The sequence below is a fragment of the Microtus oregoni genome, unplaced genomic scaffold, assembly GCF_018167655.1.
Source record: "Microtus oregoni isolate MIOR12 unplaced genomic scaffold, Mior012 000021F_ref0000039, whole genome shotgun sequence".
Taxonomy (NCBI): Eukaryota; Metazoa; Chordata; class Mammalia; order Rodentia; family Cricetidae; genus Microtus; species Microtus oregoni.
This window is the reverse complement of record NW_024543080.1, coordinates 7,373,260-7,391,577: the sequence shown is the minus strand read 5'-3', so window position 1 is coordinate 7,391,577 and position 18,318 is coordinate 7,373,260. Positions and strand designations below refer to the sequence as shown.

Sequence of the window (18,318 nt, the reverse complement as noted above, 5' to 3'; positions counted from 1 at the left end):
CTTACAAGTAGAATTATGGGGTAAACTTTACATATAACTTGTGTTTAAGGTAAAACAAAATCCGTTTGCAGCAGTACACATCATCACTATTTGTCGAGAAGTTTAATGCTTGCTATCAAGGACTTTGTTGCTCTGATAGGCCAGTTTTAATTGTCACAGAAAAGCCTGTGGAAACCGTGTGTGTGTGTGTGTGTGTGTGTGTGTGTGTGTGTGTGTTTAGGGTAGGGCGCTTTAAATTTTTCTTTCTGTTGTGGACAATATTATATAACGTCAGTAGAGGGCGCTAGAAAACCATTTCAGTCTTTGATGCCTTCCCAGACCCTGGAGACAGGGTGTTTCCAACACCCTGTCTGCATCCAGGTGTTTCTCCTTCAATGCTGGCAGCCAAAGAGCTGCAGCTTTCTCTGTCTCTCTCTACCAGGACTGCTTCTCCAGCATTTGTTTCCATCAGTGGTGGGTATAACCTGGAAACAAATGCAGGCTGGATCCTTAGTCAAAATCATCATGTTGACATTTTCTCTCACCTGCACAAATACTCAAGACAGGCTGTGTGGGGCTCATTTGCCAGGTGAGTTCTCTTCCCATCCTTATTGTTGCTGCCCTATCGTAGCTTAATAAATCTTCATGCTAAACTCTGCCTAGGTTACTGCACAGTTTCTTTCTCCTGACCTGAATTGATGAATACAGTTAGATACAATACTTTGCATACACTTAGTAGCTACTTGTGATTTCTCTTCTGTGAGTTTTCCTACTTTCTTTTTCTATGCCAGACTTGCTGAGTTTTGTATGCACTTTGTAGACCACAGAGAGAGAGAGTGTGTGTGTTTTGAGAGAGGGCCTTATTCTGGGGCCTGGAATTCACTATGTAATCCAAGCTGGCCTGAATTCATAGTAATCTTCTGGCTTTGTCTTCTGAGTGGTAGGGTCACAAGGTTACACCACCGTACCTGGTGGGTTTTCAGTATACTTTGTTCTTTTGGTCACTTTCAGTGCGATGAAACCGTGTCTTTCTTGATCAACAGGCAAAGCTTTAGAAATACATAGACTTTGTTTCAATCAACGAGGGAGACTTCCTAGGACAGAAATGCCACATAATTCCTACACTGTCACCCAGTTCAGGAGCGGGGACGCGGGGAATGAATAGCTTACTATTATAACTGCTTCACAGTTTGATGTTGATAGTAGAACCTTACCTTAGTACAGGTGACATAACTGAACATTTTAAGATAAGGAATTCAAATGGAAGTAGTTAGGGAACAGAAGAATATTGACTAAAAATCCACATTAATGAAGAGTTTACAAATAAATCCCATAATATTTTTTTCCAAGTGGGCTTACCAGACCTGTGTGTACCTGGCGAGTGTGTCTTACACAGCAGCAAGGACGCTATGATGCCCCCTCCTGCTCAGCTACAGCAGCTCGGCTTTATCCACAGCAATCAGCAGCAACAACTAGGTATTTGAGGTCAAATCTTGTTCTACCTTATGTAGTACAGTCTATGTCCGTGATATATTTATTTTTGAAAATAAGGAAAGAAAATGAATACAACCAACTTTTATGACACGTAAAACTAGCTTGGAACTAATCAGTAGAAGTGTGTGTCGGGGCACAAATAAAGAGCCCAGTTGACAGAATCAGAGTTTAAGGTTTTATTTTTAATTTAATTTATTTTTAAGTATATGGATGCTTTGCCTGCCTGTATGTCTGTCCACCGTGTGTGTGCAGTGCCCACAGAGGTGGGTGTCCGATCCTCCAGGACTGGAGGAGTAGTCGATGGCTGTAAGCAACCACAAGGGTCCTGGGGAACTGAACCTGGGTCTTTTGGAAGAGTAGCCAGTGCTCCTACTTGCGTAGCCATCTCTCCAGTCCTGAGTTTAACTTTCTTGACAGAGTCCAAAATCATTTTATTCCAAAAGGACAGACAGCTCTGATACTAGGAGTTAAAAAAAAAAATGATCAATCCTGGTAGCGATGTCTCTGAATTTTAGGAAAGCCCTTAAGTGTTTACCCAGTTATGAAACATGGTCAGTTCAGGTCCTCGATTGCTTGAGAATGTGTGTCTTGTTGACAGCAAGGACTGGAAGTGTTTATTTCCAACCTCTGATGAGTCAGCAAATGTCTCCGTTCTTTTCAGATAATAAAGTTTAAATTGCATGGTATCAGCAGAGGCCGCTTAAACCTGAGCTCACTAAAGAATTTGCTGTAAATGCTATTTGGAATACACAGTATCCAAGCTTCCTTCAGTTACTGAAATGAAGTCCAATCTTGCCTTAGTTCAACTCTGAACCACAGCCAACCTCGCCCTTTCACAGAGGAAGCAGGCTGTTGGCATTCAGTTTTCCCGCAGCTTCCAGGTCCTGCATACCAGAAGCAGACAGGTCGGTTGCTCATCCTACGGTGCCCTCTCCAGTTCTGCTGAGGTGTGCTAGTCAGCGCAGGTGCTGTGCTTCTAGACTGTAGTCTCTGTTTTGGCTGCCTGTTTACTCTGAAGACACTTCAGGATAAAGGCCCTTTCGGTACTGAATCTGAAACAGAGAGGGAAGAGCAGGACAAACTGGGTACCTGGAGCTCACCGAACCTACGGGAGGATAAAATGTCCCGTGCGTGCTTTTGACTTACTTCGCCATTATTCTCTCAGTCTCCTTTTTCTCTTCTTCATCTAATCTCTGGAGAATGGATTCCAAGAACGAAAAGTGGAAATTAATGTACTGCGCCACCTGAAAGGGGAAAGAGAAGGCTGGATGAGAGAAGAGCTCAGGCAGAGAAAGACGCGCACGCGCACGAGCCCCCCCCCCCCCCCCAGGCTATCGGCGTCCATACATCACTGCTAATTTCTTCTGTGTCTTTATCCATGAGGAAGATCCGCGCGTTGCTTTTGGATGGGCCTTGCAGAAGCCTCTGAAGCAGTGGGACATCACTCTTCTTTAGTTTTCTCTGCTCTGCAAAGGAAAAGGGACAAGCCGCAGTAAGAGTTAAAATCCTAGAAAAAGAAAGGAGGGTAATTTTGTCTCTCAGTCTTCCTTTGGTTTGTTTTGGAAGCAACAGGAATTGAGAACTCACTCAAAAATAAATAAATAAAAAGCAGGAGAGTCATGCCCCACTATCCATGATAGATATGTTCCCAGACCTCAGTGAATACACGTGACGCTGTAGCTGCTATATAGTACTGTACATCTGTTTGTTCTATACATATACATATCCATGATAAAGTTAACTTATAAATTAGTTATAGTAAGAGGGTAACATCCCTAGGAACAATTACAGAAACCATATATATTCTAATGAAACCGTCAGTGTGAGGTCGTTACCACAGGAAAGGAAAAGGCATTTGAAGACGAAGAGTACAGTGCCTTGATAGCTGATGCTATAAGTAAGGCGACCCTAAGTGATAAGGCGGGAGGCTGTGTCTACAGAGTGGGTACCATGGACACATGGAGGCTTCATCCCAGGCAGGGGAGGGAAGGGCGGCGTAAGAGTCTATCACTATACTCTGAGGGCACACGGCTTCAAGCTTGTTGGATTGTTATTTCTGGAAAAATCCATTCAATATCCTTGGACGATAATTGACCATGGCTAACTTCAACCATACAAAGCGAAATTGTAGATAGGGATAGACTATTGATTAAAATTAAATATGAAAACCTTTCCAAGAACTGCAAGTGAGCCTCTTCCATTCAATATATGGCCTAACTCAAATAATTCTCCCTTTTAGTTAGGTCACTTAGGCAAAGCTCTAGTCCTACCGAGGGAGCAAGATGGTTCAGTTCATTACAGTTTTCCTTCTTTCCTTCGTTCATCCTCTCAGCTCACTTAGGATAAAGCCATTTTACCGTTGTTCTTAATTCCTCTCTTTTTTCTACCTCACATTCAATTCTTGGGTATTCCAAGAACTAAACTACAAATGCAGAATTAGTAAGATTAGCTTTTTTTTTTCTTCATTATTTGAGGGTTTCATCCATTCAGCCATGAAAATGAGACAAAAGAAATCTGGTATATTCTCAGAATTTCAAGTTTCAAACATTACCATAAATGCCTCACCACAAAAGTACTGGCATTTTGTCAGAGTGGTGCCTCATCTGGGATTTCATTTTAACAGAAGGAAGCACAGAGAAAGCCCCCAGTGCCCTCCGGTTCATCTTTTCTTCCCATCTCCCTGTTTTTCACTTCTTTCTTCAGAATAATCAAATCTGTTTCCCATCTCTGGATTCGATTTATTCTCATCTCCATTCCAATCCAGTGCGTGCTGATGTCACCCCTCTGACACTTCTGAAGCAACAGGAAGTCCTCGCCACCCTGCTCCTCTCCTCAGCACAGCAGGATCCTCTCCTGACCTTTCCATCGACTGCCAACTTCATTTCCCACTCTCAGTGTCTTTCATAGTTTGCACCCCAAGTTCTTGCTTCACGATCATCTGGAGCCATTACTGGAAACATAATCCCCCACCGAGCTCTGCACACGGTCTCTTCTGACCAAGAGAGCTCATTCTCTTACCATGTGTCAGACTCGGTGTCAAATAGGGAAGGGTAAACGAACAAGAGAAGTGGCAGGCGGTGAGGACCAAAGCTAGGGCAAGGAGGGGAAGGGAGAAAGCCAGGAGCCCAGCACCTCCTGGAGAGCCAGCCCTCCAGGGATGGATTCCTGAAGTTCTGATCTTTACTCTGACAACATCTGGCAAACAAGCAGATTCCTTTGTATTCTAAACTCTTTGGATGTATTTCTGCTTGGATTATCTTTGGGAACAGAGCAGATACATGGTATTCTAGTACCATTTCTCAGGAAGGGCATGGGGCTCAATGATTCAGTGTGTGCTTAGCTTGCACCAAAACTCTGGAATTAACAACAATTATAATGAACCCTTGAACCCTTTCCTGCCTCTCTTCTGTATTCTGTGTCCTCTCTTTCTTTCTTTCTTTCTTTCTTTCTTTTTTCTTCCTTCCTTCCTTCCTTCCTTCCTTTCTTTCTTTCTGTGACAGAATCAAGCACTCTTCTTTTTGTCTTCGTTATGAACTGAAAACGAATGAGCTGGGGTCAGGTACAAAGAGGGACTAAATTTTCTTACCTCCTGTTCCAAAAATAATGTAAAGAGCAAAATCCCGAGGGCTATTCTCAATCTGTCAATGGAAAAAAGTGAATAAATTAACTATTTTAGAAGATGTTAGAACCAGCAGTGTCCCTCCTCCCTCTTCCCTGTCAGAGATGTCCTCTTAGGCTCTTGCAGGGATCATGCGCATTCCCAGGCTGTGCTGCTCGGAGGAAAATAGCCACCAGAGTTGAACAGATGATGCTGGTTCATAGCCAAGGGCATTTATGTGACTCCATTGGCTTACACACATGCAAGGGACAGCTCAGGTCAGTGACAAGGATTACCTTGAACTTTTGGAGAAGTTGCTTTATTACTTCTTCAGTTCTCATGGTGCTGTTTGTTCTGACCTTGGTTTCTGATCCAAAGGTTGGGGTGAAAATGGATGTCTAAAGGAATAACAACAAAACCATAGGAGTCCTCATCACTCTATCAAACAACAACGGTCAGTATCCTGAACCTGAAACGGATTACGGAATCCTGAGAAGTCATGCTATCACTCCTAATGATGTCACAGAGTTCTCAAATAAACACAGATTTAATAATAATTATTGCATGAATGATATTACTAAAAGTTGTATAAAACTATTCTAAGCTCTTCATAAGTATTATTAATTGACTTAATTCCTATAAAAGTAATAAAAATTAATTTTAAGCTATTGATATAAATGTCCCATGTTTCAGGGGCTGAGAGATGACGGGTCAGTGGTGAGAGTACTTGTTGCTCTTGCAGTGGACTTTTAAGTATTTGTCAAATGAATGAAGACACAAGTGACAGTTAAAATCCATGGCATAAAAAAATCTTTGAATTCTGGGATACTAATGTTATAGGTGAAATGTCTTAGAAGCATTATAGAAAAGCATGTATGAATTTTACACATCTTAGCAAAAAAAATCAGAACAGAAATTTTATCTAAACTATAGCTACACTTGTACAAATACTTTGCATGTAAGTACAAGATCTAAAGGGCAGGACGAAAAACGTGATGCTTGATTGGGTGAAATAATCAGTTTGGATGTCTTTAAACCAATCTCTGTGGGGGCCTTTATATGATTTGGATGTTGTTTGTTGGTTTTCCTGGTTAAGCTTTGTACCCGCACCTTAAGAAGCTCATCTTTGTGTTTCAAAGGGCAGTTCAGCACCGACAGCGGGGCTCACCCATCACACTGGTTAACAGTGTGGGGTGTGGAGGGAGGCAAGTATGGGTTCCAGTTCAGAGTTATTGTTAAAAGCATGTGACTCAAGAGAAATTGCTTGATGACTGTGAACGTTGGTTATATGTAAAGATAGGTAAAGAGGAAAGACATAACGATATTGGCCCTCATAGGAGAGCTTTTAGGATTAAAGAGATGATTTGTTTAAAGTATGTTCGAAGTTAGGTGTGTAGTTCTATAATCTTAGCCTTGGAAGGCAGGAGCAGGAGTTTGAGGCCATCCTGGGTTCTATAGCAAGTACCTGGCTAGCAGGGACTACTTAATTCATTTATTTATTTTTATTTAAATGTTTTTCATACAATATAGTTTGATCATGTTTTCTCCTCTCCCAGTTTCTCCCAGATCTCCTCACCTCCCTAGCTACTCAACTTCATGCACAAGCCCTTTCTCATTCTTTCTCAAATAACAGGGGGGAAAAAAACCTGAAAACCCAAAGTCAAAAGAACAACAACAAAAAACCCAATAAGACAAAAAATGCCAAACAAAACAAAAGGAAGCAAAAAGCCCACCCCTCAAAACAACAGGGGGGCTGGAGAGATGGCTCCACAGTTAAGAACATTGGCTGCTCTTCCAGAGGACTCGGGTTCAATTCCCAGCAACCACAGAGCAGCTCACAACTGTCTGTAACTCCAGTTCCAGGGGATCTGGCATCCTCATACATCAGACAGATAGATAGACAGACATGTAGGCAAAACACTAATGCATATTTTTAAAAATGGAGTTCATTTTGTGTTGGCCGATTACTCCTGGGCATGGGGCCTGCCCTGGAGCGTGTCGACACAGTGACACTCCATCAGAGAAAATGGATTTCCCATTGGCCAGCTGGTATCAGTTGCAAACAGCTTCTTGGTTAGGCATGGGACACTATGTACTTCTCCCATTTTCAGTACCGGACCCCAGTGGCCTTGAACCTGTGCAGGTACTATGCATGCTACCTAACTTAAATCTGTGCTTCAAAGCATCCACACGAAGAAGAGAAGAAGGTTGTGTTTAAACTTAGTTTACAGTTCCTACAGGGAAAGACTGATGAGCGCTAGGCATCTGCTAACAGTACTCTTATTATTGGTTTAAATTCTAAGTTGAAATAAGTAGTATTGGTAGTGCAGTGGATAACATTATTCCGCATGAATGGAACCGGAACTTACTTCGTGGTTATAGAAGTGTCCGTTGATAGAGGCTCTATGGCTCTGCCTGTCTTTTCTGTACGCCACTGGAGCCTTCGTCCTTCTTCTCACCAAAGCCGCTTCACTCATGGTCCTATAGAGCAGTGGGGATTCCGGCTCTTCCTCTTCATATGGCTTCAGAGTGCTGTGATAAGATAAATATTCTGGGAAGGATAAAGATCACAAGCCCGTATCATTCAGCCGCCAATCGTCTTCCATCGTGGGGACCCTGCTTTGCCTTTACTAACAAGGAGGAATGAGATTTCCTGGCTATTGAGAGTGCTGTACTCGCTGCTTGGCTTGTACTGACTTATCAGGTGCTGCGTGAGATTGGTCAAGCAGCAAATGGTGCTGGTGAGTTATGTCTCATAGGGTTCACACGGTCACAAGATTGGTGTTTCCACTCTAATCTCTTTTTATTGGGGGTGTAAATTATACACAATTTTAGCATGCAAGACCTGGAAAACCCCTGATAGTCTGGACTAAGACAGGTGAGTTGAGGAGTATTTATAGGAATAGAATACTTCCAAGTGATGGACCAGGCCTGCATCCCTGTTTTGTCCCGACATCAAGCTTATTAGACCTTTCCCAAGAAGACAGATCTTGGAACCTTAGTGACCCTTTAATGCCATGGAAACATTCTTGAGAAGCCATTTTCACGGAATACTGAGGCTTAAGAGAATTTCTTCCTAAGTTTCCTGAAAGTAAAGCAGCAATTTGCTTTGGGCTAGTGGCTGCTGCTGATGTACCACATGAGCAGTGTGGTGACGTAAGGTACCACACACGAGCAGCGCAGTGACGTAAGTTACCACCTGAGCAACTCAGTGACGTAAGTTACCATCACGTGAGCAATGCGGTGACGTAAGTTACCACCTGAGCAACTCAGTGATGTAAGTTACCACCACACGAGCAGCGTGGTGTCGTAAGTTACCACCTGAGCAACTCAGTGACGTAAGTTACCACCACATGTGCAATGCAGTGACGTAAGTTGCAAGGCCCTTGGAAATGTTTAAGAAGCACATATATATGAGTTCTTCAGGTAGTACTGTGTATGAGGTAAACATTGGGGAATCATGTTTTATGTTGTTAAAATATAAACCATATTGCTAACACTTTGGTACTGACCTTCTGGGGAATGCCTTCCTTCAGACAGCAAGACTTGGCTCCCGTCCAGCTCACTGATACGATAAAGGTCATCAAACTCTCCCCAGCGAGTCATCCTCCTGAAAAGTAACAAGTTCTGTCATTGAGACTAATTCCACGTGATGGTCTCAGGTTTACAATGTTGGTACTATAGTTGTGGGCCTTGGTAGGCAGACGTGTGATCCAAATCTAAAACAACTTTATCGTGGTACAAAGATTACAGTCATACCATACTAATAAGCATGTTTTAAACACACTCTGTATATTTTTGGAGCGAAATAATTCACTAATATACTGAAATGCAAAATTATGTAGATTCTGTAAAAGGGATGCTCAGATAGGCTTGGTAGAAACCAACACGAGCCACTGATACACAGATATCTCGTAAGGTTTTAGAGGATTTTAGATACAGAAATGTTATTTATACTCATGAATCAAGTACCCACAGCATTAAAATAATTATATAAAATGGTTCTAACATGATAAGATATGGTACTTATATTTGGGCCTAAACTGCTTTGAAAATATAATTTACAAAATAGAAACGTATGAAAAAATTCTCTATTAGAAAATTATCGCCGGGCGGTGGTGGCGCACGCCTTTAATCCCAGGCGGATTTCTGTGAGTTCGAGGCCAGCCTGGTCTACAAGAGCTAGTTCCAGGACAGGAACCAAAAAGCTATGGAGAAACCATGTCTCAAAAAATCCCAAAAAAAAAAAAAGAAAATTATTATCTCATGTAGGATATTAGCAAACTTCAAAACATTCTTGTGTCCAGAATATATGAAATGTAACAACTGTTTATTTTACATCAGACTAACATTCTTTTTTATTTTATTTATCTGGTCTTAAACAATTTAGTTATGAATCCTTTTTTGGCCTCAGTGTCCTCACTTATAAAATGGGGATAATAACAGTATGAGGCAGGATAGAATTGTTGGTAGGATTTAATTTATGTAATATCCTTGAAACAATCCCTCTTATAGTTAAGCACTCGCTATCAAAACTATTATCAGAATAATCTCATCCTCAGTGGCACCATCACCACCATCATCATCATCTTCATCACTATAATCATCTTCATCATCACCATCACCACCACCACCACCACCATCATCATCTTCATCATCACCACCACCATCATCATCATCACCATCACCACACCACCACCATCACCACCACCACCATCACCATCATCATCATCATCACCATCACCACCACCATCATCATCATCACCATCACCACACCACCACCATCACCACCACCACCATCACCACCACCATCATCATCATCACCATCACCACACCACCACCATCACCACCACCACCATCATCATCATCACCATCACCATCACCATCATCATCATCACCATCACCACACCACCATCATCATCATCATCACCATCACCACCACCATCATCATCATCACGATCACCACACCACCACCATCACCACCACCACCACCACCATCATCATCATCACCATCACCACCACCATCATCACCACCACCATCACCACCACCATCATCATCATCACCACCACCATCACCACCACCATCATCATCATCACCATCACCACACCACCACCATCACCACCACCACCACCACCATCATCATCATCACCATCACCACCACCATCATCATCATCACCATCACCACACCACCATCATCACCACCACCGTCTGAATTCATTTCATGATGGATCAGGCACAATTTGGGGTCCAGTGCAATTCTGGACCTCTCGAGGCAAATGGACACTAGTATTTGCAGGAATATTTTTTGTCCTGTGTTGTTGTCCATAAAATTTTTTATAGTATGAACCCCGAGTATTTCCACTTGGGGTGTCTGTGACTCTACCCAAATGTCCCTGACTAGTGGTTTGGATGATCATGTCCCCAAAGGCTCACATATTTGAAGACCTGGTCCTCTATTGGTTTGGGAAAGTTTGGGCAAGTGTAGGAAGTTGAGTCTTGTTGGAGGGAGAAGATCACTGAGTGAGATTTGAGGATTTGTAGCCTTATGCTGCTTTGTGTGCCCTCCCTCCCTCCCTCCCTCCCTCCCTCCCTCCCTCCCTCCCTCTCTTCCTCTTTCCCTCCCTTTCTCTCTCTCTCTCCTTCTCTCTCTGCTACCTGTGTGTACATGACCTGTGTGCTACATGTGTGTACAGCTTTCTGTTCCTGTAGCCATGTTATACCTTCCTCGCCATGATGGACTCTATTCCTCAGGAAACAGAAGCCCAAAGGAACTTTTCCTTTCTTAAGTTGCTTTAGGTCATGACACGTTATCACAGCAATGGGAAAATAATCAACACACCGGCGGAAAAGCTCTTATAAACGTAGCCGGCACTGGCAAAGCAAAGCTTCACTCTCCTCTGGACCTTGGAATTCTCTTGAAGTCTTTAAACTCTTATTTGATCCCATAAGAAGGACATAATGTGATCATAATGTGTTTGTTAATACAATTTAGAGCAAACTCTACTATGTGGAAATGTTGTCAGTTAAAATATATGTCACAAAGAGGAGGAACTATTTACATTAGCAGTCCGGGTGTCCACCAACACTCTATTCGTATGGCACATAAAATTAAACATCTCCAACGTACAGCTTATTAGCAATCTAAAGTAGTTGTGCTTGATCACTGTTGAAAAGGGGTGGCAATGGGAACTGGATACCAATGAGAAGTTAAAACTAAAAGGCAAAGTGACCAGGTGCTGTTTCCAACGGGGAGACCTGAAGTTCTACAAATAATGACCACTTATGATTCCCATAGCTGGTCAGTGACTCTGGCCAGTATGACAGCCATCCCCTTACTTTTTTCAGTTTTATTTTATTTTATTTTTTGAAACAATCTTTTTTTATTTTACATACCAATCCTGGTCCCTTTCTTTCCCCTCCACCTGCTCCCCCACCTTCCTCTCACCCCACCTCCCAAACACTCCTCAGAGGAGTGGGACCTCCCATGGGGAGTCAGTCCTTAAATTTTTGCAGTATGGTGGTGCTACGTCAATACAGGGGCTGAAAAACAGCTCAATATATTCATTTTGCCTCTTTTCTTCATGGTACGACTTGCCAAAGTCAAAAGCTACAACCTCACAGTTTGGGGCTATGTAATTCAAGAACCATTCCATATGCAGTGCATATGACCAAATGTATGGGCAGTCGGCCACACCTTTCAAGCAAGAAGCAGCTAGAACTTTAGCATCAAGCAGTTGAGCATGTCCAAACATGGAACAGTTTGTGTTGCTCTGACCAAACACCAGGAAGTGTACCAGGGGGCAAATCTAAACACTGGAAAGGGGTTGTAATCTTTTGCAAAATAAAATGGAGGTAGAAATTTGATATGCAAATATAATGCAGCCACTTCTCTGTCTATAGCACATGAAAAAAAACATTATTGATGCAAATCAAATATGCACCTGGTCACAACTTGCTCTTTATTTCCTTCTGCCATGACTTGTCTAAATTATGCCAATACTGACTTTAGAAAGAATTAAAATAGAAATGAAAACCAGCAAAAGCAAAAGTAACCCCAATGAGTCACCTCTTCTCTGTTTCATTTTAAACACACAGTTTCTTTCTGCAAGGAAACATTTGGCCGAGATATGAGAGATCAAAGTCTTCCTTTAAAGTCATTTCCATACACACAGAGCTCAAACAAACCGATATATTTTTAAGCCTCCACCATTCCCATTTGGCTAGTACTTTCTCAGTGTGACTCATTTCTGGTACGATTAAAGCGAGCCAAGATGGCAAGAGTGGTTATTTTTCTCAAAGGATGAATGGACAGATACCCAAGTGGAGTCCTTACAGCTGAGCCTACACTGTCCACGTCCTTCACTGTCCACTAACCCAGGGGGGACAGCAAATCTGAGCAGTGGGGTTAAGTTCTGTCCATAGACACAACAGTAGGGGAAAAGGAAAATGAGAGAAGGTTTGGAATAAGGGAACGGTCAAATTCTTTACACAATTTAATTGAGGCACATAATTTAAAGGAGTCACCTGAAAGGAGGTGACCAAGGGAAGATACTCCGAGGGTGTCTGTGTATCATCAGAATCAGAGACTGGGCAGAGCCGTTCCGTCTTCCTGAGCCTTCCTACCTGAATGCTCTGCTGATTGTACCAGGCTCTCTTGACTAATCAATCGCAACCACAGAATGCTATCATGCTCGTGTGTGCGTGTGTGCATGTGTGTGTGTAAGAGAGAAAGAGACTGAGAGAGAGGCAGTCTGCATTGTATACATAAGGGGTGGGATCTCTTCCTGCTCATTCTTACTCACTAGAAAAATATGGTTCACCACACAAGCATTTTTATAATGTTCTAGAAAGTCTTGTTTCTACGGTAAAGAACAGGTTAGTGCCCGCTGTGTTGTAGTACATGTCTGGTTACTATGGTGAATCACAGGCTTTTGCAGCTGTCCAGCTGACCTTCCTCAGTTTTAAATAATGAGAAACAATGTCTGTCTTGCTTCCAGGCTGTTAAGGCTTGAACAGGAAATGTACTCCGTAGACTCAAGTGTTTGAGCACTGGCACCCCATCTGCTAGTACTGTCTGGGGAGGCTGTGAAGTCATCGAGACTGTTTCTAGCTTGCAGAAGTGTCTTCCTGGGGGACAGACCTTGAAGACAACTTGATCAGAGCTCCCTACTACTTGCTTTGTTGAGATGTGAACCAGCCGTGGCCCAAGCTCCCACTGCTAAGGACGGAGTCGCTTCAGTTGCCATGCCTTCCCTGCCAGGATGGTCCGCACATCAGAAACTGTAAGCCCAAATAACCCTCCGCTCCTTTATGCCGCTTCTGCCATGTTTGGCTATGGAGAGATGGGCTCCTAATGTACCAGCAATGTTCTCAGGGAAAGTGGGTTCTGCAGAAGACACAGCGTGAAGGGGACACTTCACAGTCTGCTGCAGCATATGAAAGAGCATCATCATAACCACCCTGTCACCCCCAGCTCCTAAGCTCACCCCCAAATCCAGTATTTTTAATTCAAAACTAATATTTTATATTTGAGAAATTAAAAGGTATCTTTGAATTGCTATTAAAATAATGGTTTCGCATGCCAGTAGAAGTGCCTTCTACCTCCTTGACATTTATATCACTTTAATGTCTCAATCTTAGGAAGTTTTAATGAACCAAAAGGGATTAAAATACAGCACAAGGTGTTGGCTTCCTAGAGAACTTTGCCATGAGTTCTTATAAAGGTGTGACATATGATTGCTAATTTTGTGGATTCATATCATGTATAGTTTTTTTTTTTTTTAAAGCAAGGCTTGATTGCTTTTAAATGCTGCTTCCAGTCATTTGAGTGGTCAGCACTATCAGTCATCTTGTATCTCTGGGATGCATGCTGAGGCTGTGGTTCCATTTGTGTTCACAAGCACCAGGTCCTGCGCCCACCAGCAGCCCTTTGTGTGGATGGGAGAGCGGTGAGGGGAGGCAGATAGGTGAGGTGGTTGCCACACAAAACGTGTGCAATTTATTCAATCATTTGATCTTATTCCCCCTCACCCACGCTTCCTTTCTCCATCTTTCATATTTCCATATCCCTCCTTCTCCCGCCTCTCACTCCTCTCTCTTTTCTTCCCTCCTTTCTTCCTCTTGGTGCTGGGCACTGGGATGCAAACACAGTTCAAGATGCATTCCTAGAAACTCACATGGTAGGTGGAGTACAAAACATGTAAAGTCCAGCGGACCGCGTGCCCTGGAGGTGCCAAAGAAAAACTGTCAGTGTGCTCAGTAGGGATTGAGGGATCAGGAGAAGGCTTTGAGGGGGCGAGTCAGGTAACTGGCTATCGATGAGCAGGCTGGCTTCCGGGCAGGCCGAGTGAGGAAAATAAGAAGTTACACTATGTGTTTAGGGTATTGCAAAACGTTCACCCTCAGTTCAAACATGAGGTTCGAGAAATGTTGGAAAGGTAAAACCATGGTGGGCCATGGGTATATCCTCCAAAGGGGTACCTAGTTTTCCTTAAGTGCTGCCAAAGATCAGACCATACAAATGGACCATTCTGGTAGCTGTCTCTCCTTTTTCTCCTCTGGTAGAACCCTAACTTCTCCAGTAATGGGTGGGAGGACAAGAGGTGTGAAGAGAATTGTAGTGGTCCGGGTATTTCAGGAGGGAGGGGAGATGGGAATGAAAGACAGAGAAGAAAGGAAGCCAGGTCATTTTATGATAACTAGAATAAATATTAATTTTCAAGAAAAATTAGAAAGGATAATGACAGAATGTCACCCAAGCCAGACATCCAAGGTAGAGTTGCATCTACCCACCAGGGAGCTGTTCTGGGCAATGCACTTCAAATGCACTTTGCTGTGCCCAGATAAACAGCTCTGCTTGTTCTGGACATGAGCAGAATTCAGTCTCCTCTCAAGAAAACAAGAAGAATCCTTTGTTCCCAGGAGTGGACAAATTTAAGCTTTCTTCCCTGTTTTTGATGGTCAGGTCATAACTATTCAAATCTTACCTCTCTATCTTGTTTCTTCCAGTGAGCAGATGCAGTCTTTTGGGAGAAGCACTGGGGCAGAAGGGCCCATGAGCCTAGGCTCTGGAGCCCGAGGGACAGTCCCTTTGGTGCTGCCAGGCCGTTAGCTAGGGATCATGCATAAATTCACCTAGCCTCATAGACACGGTCTCCAAATGTCCAGTTAATGGCAATGGTATGAGACTGTCTATAAGCATTCATGCACAGCTCTAAGTAACTTACGCTAAGAGCACAGACGACGAAGGCAGACACCGTGGCCCTCTAAGGAATTACAAAGAAGGACAGCTTACCCTTTCCTGGAAAATGTTTCTGTTGCCTTCAACAGATCAAAAGAAGAGATTTGCTTCTCATCTTGTATTTTCAGCTGTATGGGTCGTTTCACTCCCCAGAAAATGTCCAGCATCCCTTCAACAATCAGTTGTCCGTCTTCAGTCTAAGGAAGAAGCCATTAACCACAGTAATTGCTTTTTAATCATTTATAGAAAATTAAATGCTTTAACTGAAGATGTAGAAAGCAAAGTCTGTAGGAGGTATTTTTAGGTTTAAAATCCCCCGGGATGTACTATTTGGCTTCTCAGCCTATCTGTACCACAATTCTAATTTTGAAATAGCCATTTATTTTTAAAATAGTATACCTGGCAAAATAAGCCCATGTCTTTGGCACGTCCACCAATGGGCACAGGGTACTAAAGGCTTTCTGAGCTCTGGCCCTTGGATTAAGTGTCATTATATTGCTTTAGTTCCATTTAATTTAAAAGGTACAGCAGATTTAAAACCTATACTGAATTAGAAATCAGAATAGTTATTAAGAGCCATAGTTGTTTGAATTAGCAGGAATAATTTAAGTCATAAAATTATGCAGAACAAAAGAAAGACTGCTTACTAGGGGAAGGTGGTGGCAAACGCCTTTAAAATCAGCAACCAAGAGGGGAGCCAGAGACATCATGCTCTGGCCTCCTCACGTGTGAACATGGTACATATGTTTACACACTTGCATACTCATGTGCACGCAGTACACACACACACACACACACACACAAACAAACAATTAAGAACGTATTTGTGAAAAAATAGTAATTTCTGAAGTACTCCTTCAAATGGAAATAGTATATATAACAAAAGGAGTAAATGTGTAAGTGAAGAAAAATTAGCTAATGGATATGATTTATTTTGCAAATACCTAAAGAAGAGTGAAAAACAAAGCAATTCTCATACAATTTATTTTCAAACCTATCTTCTCTTTTATATTTAACTATCTTTTTATTAAGCAATATATTATTGTTATAGAAACTGAGAGTATTGAAACTAGAAAGTTATAAAGTCATTGGTTATTATGAAAAGCCAACTTTTAGGCAATTTAAATTGCTGAACTATTTTTCTAATATTTTAATAATAACATTTAAAACTGTTGACATCATGAGATAGCATACATTGGCTGGAACTGAACTTGTTCATTTCAATGAACACATCCAACTCGACCTCACAGATCCAGCATGACTTGCTATAATAACACCACACTGGTGGATACAAGCATACCATCACATTTTCTCATGGCAAATGGTGTCACAGTGCACCCTTCTCCACACACACGCGGTGCTTCAAATGTCAGAAAATAGTGGACTTACTGTTCATAACATTATCCATTATCGAGACATACTCCATTTTAAAACAGGAAGCCCTTTTTTTGTATACTTTCCTGCACCAAAAAATGCTTAGAAACCTGCAGGCATGTCAGAACTACTATTTTGTGAATTAATCTAAACATGAAAAATCAGAATAAACTAGAGATTTACCACACGTGTTCCTAGGTTCTAGACTCCAGCTCACCCTGATTCAGCTACACACTTAGAGAATCAAGCTGCTGTGTTTCTTTAGTGGGCTTACCTGTCCATACAAAATATGCAGATTTTTCTGGTTCTCATAGAAAACATTGTAGGCCTCCAGTAAAGAGTTAAGTTGTTCCCTAAATAAATAAATAAATTCAGTTACAATCAACCTTAAGCCCTAGATTGTGAAACACAATAATAGTTTTTTGCTTCATAAAAATATGAGATGAAAAAAACGCTTCCGAGGAATCGATATCATTCTGCCATTTTAAGTTAAGGTACGCCAAGGGAATGAGAAGCATTCTTAAAACATGAAGACATTTTAATATGCTCACTCACAAATAAAATGTTTGTGGCGGGGGATGCCAGAGTGCAACAAATGAACTGTGTGTGGCTGGAGAGATCGGTCAAAGGACCCAGCCACGATGTGAAAAATGGTTTACAGTTTTGCTTCTATCAATGGCTTAACTAATGTTGGCTGCTCTAGAGGAAGCTCAGATGACAGGTAGATGCTGTGGGGACACTGGTTCCTGCCATGTCTCTGCCCTTCCAGGGGGCAGTCTTCACATCTGAAGAGGCTTACCACCTCATATAGATTACAGAAATTGCCTCCTACAAGGCTCCTTATGTCTATTGTGCATTCTTGACAACAGGAATTATTTTAATGTGAACCATTAAAATACTTGGCCAATAACTTGGCCATCTTTCTCCTCTGCGCAAAATTCTTCAACGTCTTCTCAGAATAGGATTCAACATCCCATTATCATGGCGACTTGAGTGACTAGGTTTGGTTTAGTCTTCTGTCTGCCCATCTATCTCTTTCCCTATCGCTCTTTCCCACACTTTCTGGATGTCTCTTGAATACTCCGGGTCTTAAGGCTTTGAACTTGCTGACTGCTCAACTAGAATGCCCTCTGCTCCCATCACACTGCTAGCTCAATCGTTCGCCTTCTTTAAACATTTAATCAAAAGCCGCCTATGGGGACTGGAGAGATGGCTCAGTGGTTAAGAGCACTGCCTGTGCTCCAGAGGACCTCGGTTCTTTCTCGGCACCGACATGTTGGCTAACAACTGTTCATTACACCAGATCCAGAGGACTCAATACCCTTTTCCACAGCTTCCCCAGACAATTCATGCACCTGATGCACAGACATGCATGCAGGAAAACACACATACACATAAAATAAAAGCAAAATCCTCCACCCATTTTTTTTTTTTTTTTTTTTTTTTTTTTTGGTTTTTCGAGACAGGGTTTCTCTGTGGCTTTGGAGCCTGTCCTGGAACTAGCTCTGTAGACCCATTTTTTAAAAAAGCCACCTATGTAAGGAAGCTTTCTTGACCACCCATTCTAAATCTTGGCCTCTCCCAACATTTCACATTTCGCATTCTTCCTTCACGTCCTCTGAGGTACCCTCT

At 42.2% G+C, this 18,318-nt stretch overlaps 1 protein-coding gene across 2 annotated transcripts in view; it reads right to left on the bottom strand.

Moving 5' to 3' along the window:
* Positions 1–1,519: 1,519 nt before the first annotated feature.
* The window catches only part of Rassf6 (Ras association domain family member 6), a 37,930-nt gene continuing 21,131 nt past the window's right edge, over positions 1,520–18,318 (bottom strand). For both annotated transcript variants that reach the window (XM_041671450.1, XM_041671451.1), the window contains exons 3-11: positions 16,961–17,039; positions 15,367–15,509; positions 8,584–8,681; positions 7,441–7,622; positions 5,368–5,469; positions 5,060–5,111; positions 2,821–2,939; positions 2,620–2,717; positions 1,520–2,525 (exon numbers count right to left, since the gene is read on the bottom strand). In XM_041671450.1, coding sequence (XP_041527384.1) covers positions 2,450–2,525; positions 2,620–2,717; positions 2,821–2,939; positions 5,060–5,111; positions 5,368–5,469; positions 7,441–7,622; positions 8,584–8,681; positions 15,367–15,509; positions 16,961–17,039 — 949 coding nt within the window. In that variant the 3' untranslated portion in view covers positions 1,520–2,449. The remainder of the gene's footprint in view (positions 2,526–2,619; positions 2,718–2,820; positions 2,940–5,059; positions 5,112–5,367; positions 5,470–7,440; positions 7,623–8,583; positions 8,682–15,366; positions 15,510–16,960; positions 17,040–18,318) is intronic.